The sequence below is a fragment of the Sinocyclocheilus rhinocerous genome, unplaced genomic scaffold (genome assembly GCF_001515625.1).
Source record: "Sinocyclocheilus rhinocerous isolate Xijiao unplaced genomic scaffold, SAMN03320098_v1.1 scaffold1808, whole genome shotgun sequence".
Lineage (NCBI taxonomy): Eukaryota > Metazoa > Chordata > Actinopteri > Cypriniformes > Cyprinidae > Sinocyclocheilus > Sinocyclocheilus rhinocerous.
In genome coordinates this window covers 266,882-270,246 of record NW_015661912.1, presented here as the reverse complement: position 1 = coordinate 270,246, position 3,365 = coordinate 266,882, and the positions used below count along the sequence as shown (strand labels likewise).

Below are 3,365 nucleotides of genomic sequence, written 5' to 3'. Positions count from 1 at the left end.
GATAACGTGATAACAAAGATGGAATGTATACACATAATTTACACGACCGAAAGAGCAAAAAGTGGTGCAGAGAGACAGAATCTCCAAGACAGCTCGAGGCGGATAAAAGAACACAATGCTGCAGACAACAGGTAAATGCCGTTATCGCTGTTTTCCATGTTCATGGAATAAATATGTTTACATGGCTTTTCAAAAATGCAGAGTGCTGGTGTTTTGTATGTGTTTGGCCAGTGAGTGTACACTTATGTAATTTAGATCCTGTAAAAGGAGTTCCTAGAACTAAAATTGTTCCTAGTTCCTCTTGAATGGCTAGAAAGCCCATAAAGGGATATGATGATGGAATAAATATGAAATGGGTGGAAAAATATATTTAATGTTTTTGCTTTCTCTCACAAATGTTTTGAGTTCCCACAAGAAGGCTTGCGGTCACTTGCAAAAATAAAACATAAATAAATAAAGTTTATTGGCAGAACATAAAACTTTTATAAAAGAACACAAAAGCATTAAAAAAAAATGTGCACACACACTCACACACACACACACGTGTGCTATATTACCTTCCAGAGAAGCACCAGCTGCCGAATCCTGGAGTTTTCATCTGAATCCACATAATAACTGAGAGAGAGAGCAACAGTCGGCACTGCAAACACACATGAAAGACGACTTTCAGACACACTGATACAGAACATGACAGCAGAAATACAGCGGCAGCCAAACACAGTGCTGGGGAAAGTTACTTTACTCGTTACTTGAAAAAAGTAATCTGATTACATAACTCGCATTACTTGTAATGCGTTACTCCCAACACTGGCCAAACATATTAGCAGACTGTGTGAAAACCATATTAAAGTCCTGTTGTCGTCACTCACAGCTCTCTGACGTCTTCACTCGAGTCTCGTCGCTCCAGTCGCTCCATCGGCCGAATCCGTGAGAGCAGGAGACTCTCAGATGATACTCACTGAAGGCCTGTAAACCCTCGATCATGAACTGAGACTCGACCGAGGACGGCAAATCTGCAGTCTGAGATACAAACACACGGCTCTTTACTTTAATAAGCATCTTTTTAAGCGTCAACAATCAATCAGATTGTGTCATACTTTAGAATTCTAATAATTAATTGGATAAAACTGGTCTAAGTATATAATGATAATAATTTAAATGTAATTTAATTTAATCATCTATGAATGTCTGACAATCATCTATAGCAATTCTGACATTAAAATAAATAAATAATATACAAATTTTGCATTAGTAGTACTTTTTATCTTAATTATCTATGAGTTCTGACAGGTAGATATTTCTCCACAAAAAAAATAAATAAAATTTCAAGCATGTTCTGTCATTTCTGACCTCGGCCCATGACTCTGTGTTGAGACGTTTGTAACGGATTTTGCATTTAGTGACTGGTATTTTCCCGCTGGTCCATGTGACGTTGATTGACGAATCAGTGACGTTAACAGACGAGATCAGCGGCCGAGGAGCCTGGACTACAACATTCACACAATCATTCTGGAGTCTGTCACATTTATCACCACCATTCTATGCTAAAATCAAATCAATATGAAAGCCATAACTGTCCTCTTACTTATATCCCGAATGACCAGCAGATAGACGTCAGAGAACTGCTCTTTCTGGCTGAAGACACTCTTTGACTTGATGGTTAAATTGAAAGTTGAATATATTTTTAAAATAGAGGGACAGTGGTAGAAGTCCTCAGCTCTGTGAAACAAAAACGACATTAACAGGTGGATTCATAGAGGCGTTTATTCATTATTATTATCAGCAGCAGTACTGATGACACTCGTCAGACAGGTTTACCGGCTGAAAATGAAGCTGCTGATGGTTTGTGATCTGATGTGGTTTGTCTGAGCCCATCTGCAGGTCAATGACTCCTCTTGCATCAGATAGTGGCATGATGTGTTCAGGAAGTTCTCTTGAGGGCAAAAACAACAATTAAAACCAAATCAACAGCAAATATGCTGGTAAACCCAGTCTGAACGGTTTCAGGCTCGTACCAGATGTTCTGGGAACTCGAGGAGCTCCGTCTGATGCTGTATAGAGACAGTCCGCGCTAGACGTCACACACAGCTTCTTCTGCTTCCCACAATCCTTCAGCTCTTCCTGAGTCACGGTCAGCTCTGGAAAACGGTCTCATTAACTCACACTCTTCGTATATTACCATACTCCTGTGTGTCAGAATTTTACCTTGAATGCTGAAAGTGCGCTTTACGTTTCCCAAAGCACCTATAAATCAAACAAAATCAGTAGATTCAAAGCTGAGAAGCATTTATGAAGAGATTTAAATGTACACTGAATAAAATTTGGTGTACAAAAATTCTCAGCTAGTAAATTTCACCAATAATTACAAAGAAACAGCAAGTAACACTAAATTAAACATGAAATTTTGAAGTATATAGACTGATATAGTATTTTCTGGGGAAGCCTGTTTTCACCACAGGATAAAGAAATAAAAATAGGTCATTGTGAACTTTCTATTTCGTTATTCTGACTTTGTTTCTCGCAATTCTGCGTTTATTTCTCACATTTTTGACTGTTTTTGCAAGATAAAGGTAAACTCAGAATTGAGATATAATCTCAGAATTGAGATATAAACTCAGAATTATGAGAGATAAACTCAGAATTATGAGATATAAACTCAGATGAGATATAAACTCAGAATTGAGATATAAACTCTGAATTGTGAGATATAAACTCCGAATTGTGAGAAATAATCTCAGAATTGTGATATAAACTCCGAATTGTGAGATATAAACTCAGAGTTGTGAGAAATAATCTCAGAATTGTGATATAAACTCAGAATTGAGATAAACTCAGAATTATGAGATATAAACTCAGAATTGTGAGATATAAACTCGAGTTGTGAGATATAAACTCAGAATTGAGATAAACTCAGAATTATGAGATATAAACTCAGAATTGTGAGATATAAACTCAGAGTTGTGAGAAATAATCTCAGAATTGTGATATAAACTCAGAATTGAGAGATAAACTCAGAATTGAGATATAAACTCAGAATTGAGATAAACTCAGAATTATGAGATATAAACTCAGAATTGAGATAAACTCAGAATTATGAGATATAAACTCAGAATTGAGATAAACTCAGAATTATGAGATATAAACTCAGAATTGAGATAAACTCAGAATTATGAGATATAAACTCAGAATTGAGATAAACTCAGAATTATGAGATATAAACTCAGAATTGTGAGATATAAACAGAGTTGTGAGAAATAAACTCAGAACTGAGAGATAAACTCAGAATTGTGAGAAATAAACTCAGAATTGAGAGATAAACTCAGAATTGAGATATAAAGTCAGAATTGAGATATAAACTCAGAATT

General features: G+C 35.9%; 1 protein-coding gene across 1 annotated transcript in view; it reads right to left on the bottom strand.

The window, feature by feature from the left end:
- Nucleotides 1-3,365, bottom strand: part of LOC107726873 (interleukin-6 receptor subunit beta) — a 10,317-nt gene that overhangs the window by 5,097 nt on the left and 1,855 nt on the right. The window contains exons 3-9 of the mRNA XM_016536576.1: nt 2,206-2,244; nt 2,016-2,138; nt 1,819-1,933; nt 1,586-1,719; nt 1,351-1,487; nt 870-1,020; nt 558-640 (exon numbers count right to left, since the gene is read on the bottom strand). Of these exons, the coding sequence (XP_016392062.1) occupies nt 558-640; nt 870-1,020; nt 1,351-1,487; nt 1,586-1,719; nt 1,819-1,933; nt 2,016-2,138; nt 2,206-2,244 (782 nt within the window). The remainder of the gene's footprint in view (nt 1-557; nt 641-869; nt 1,021-1,350; nt 1,488-1,585; nt 1,720-1,818; nt 1,934-2,015; nt 2,139-2,205; nt 2,245-3,365) is intronic.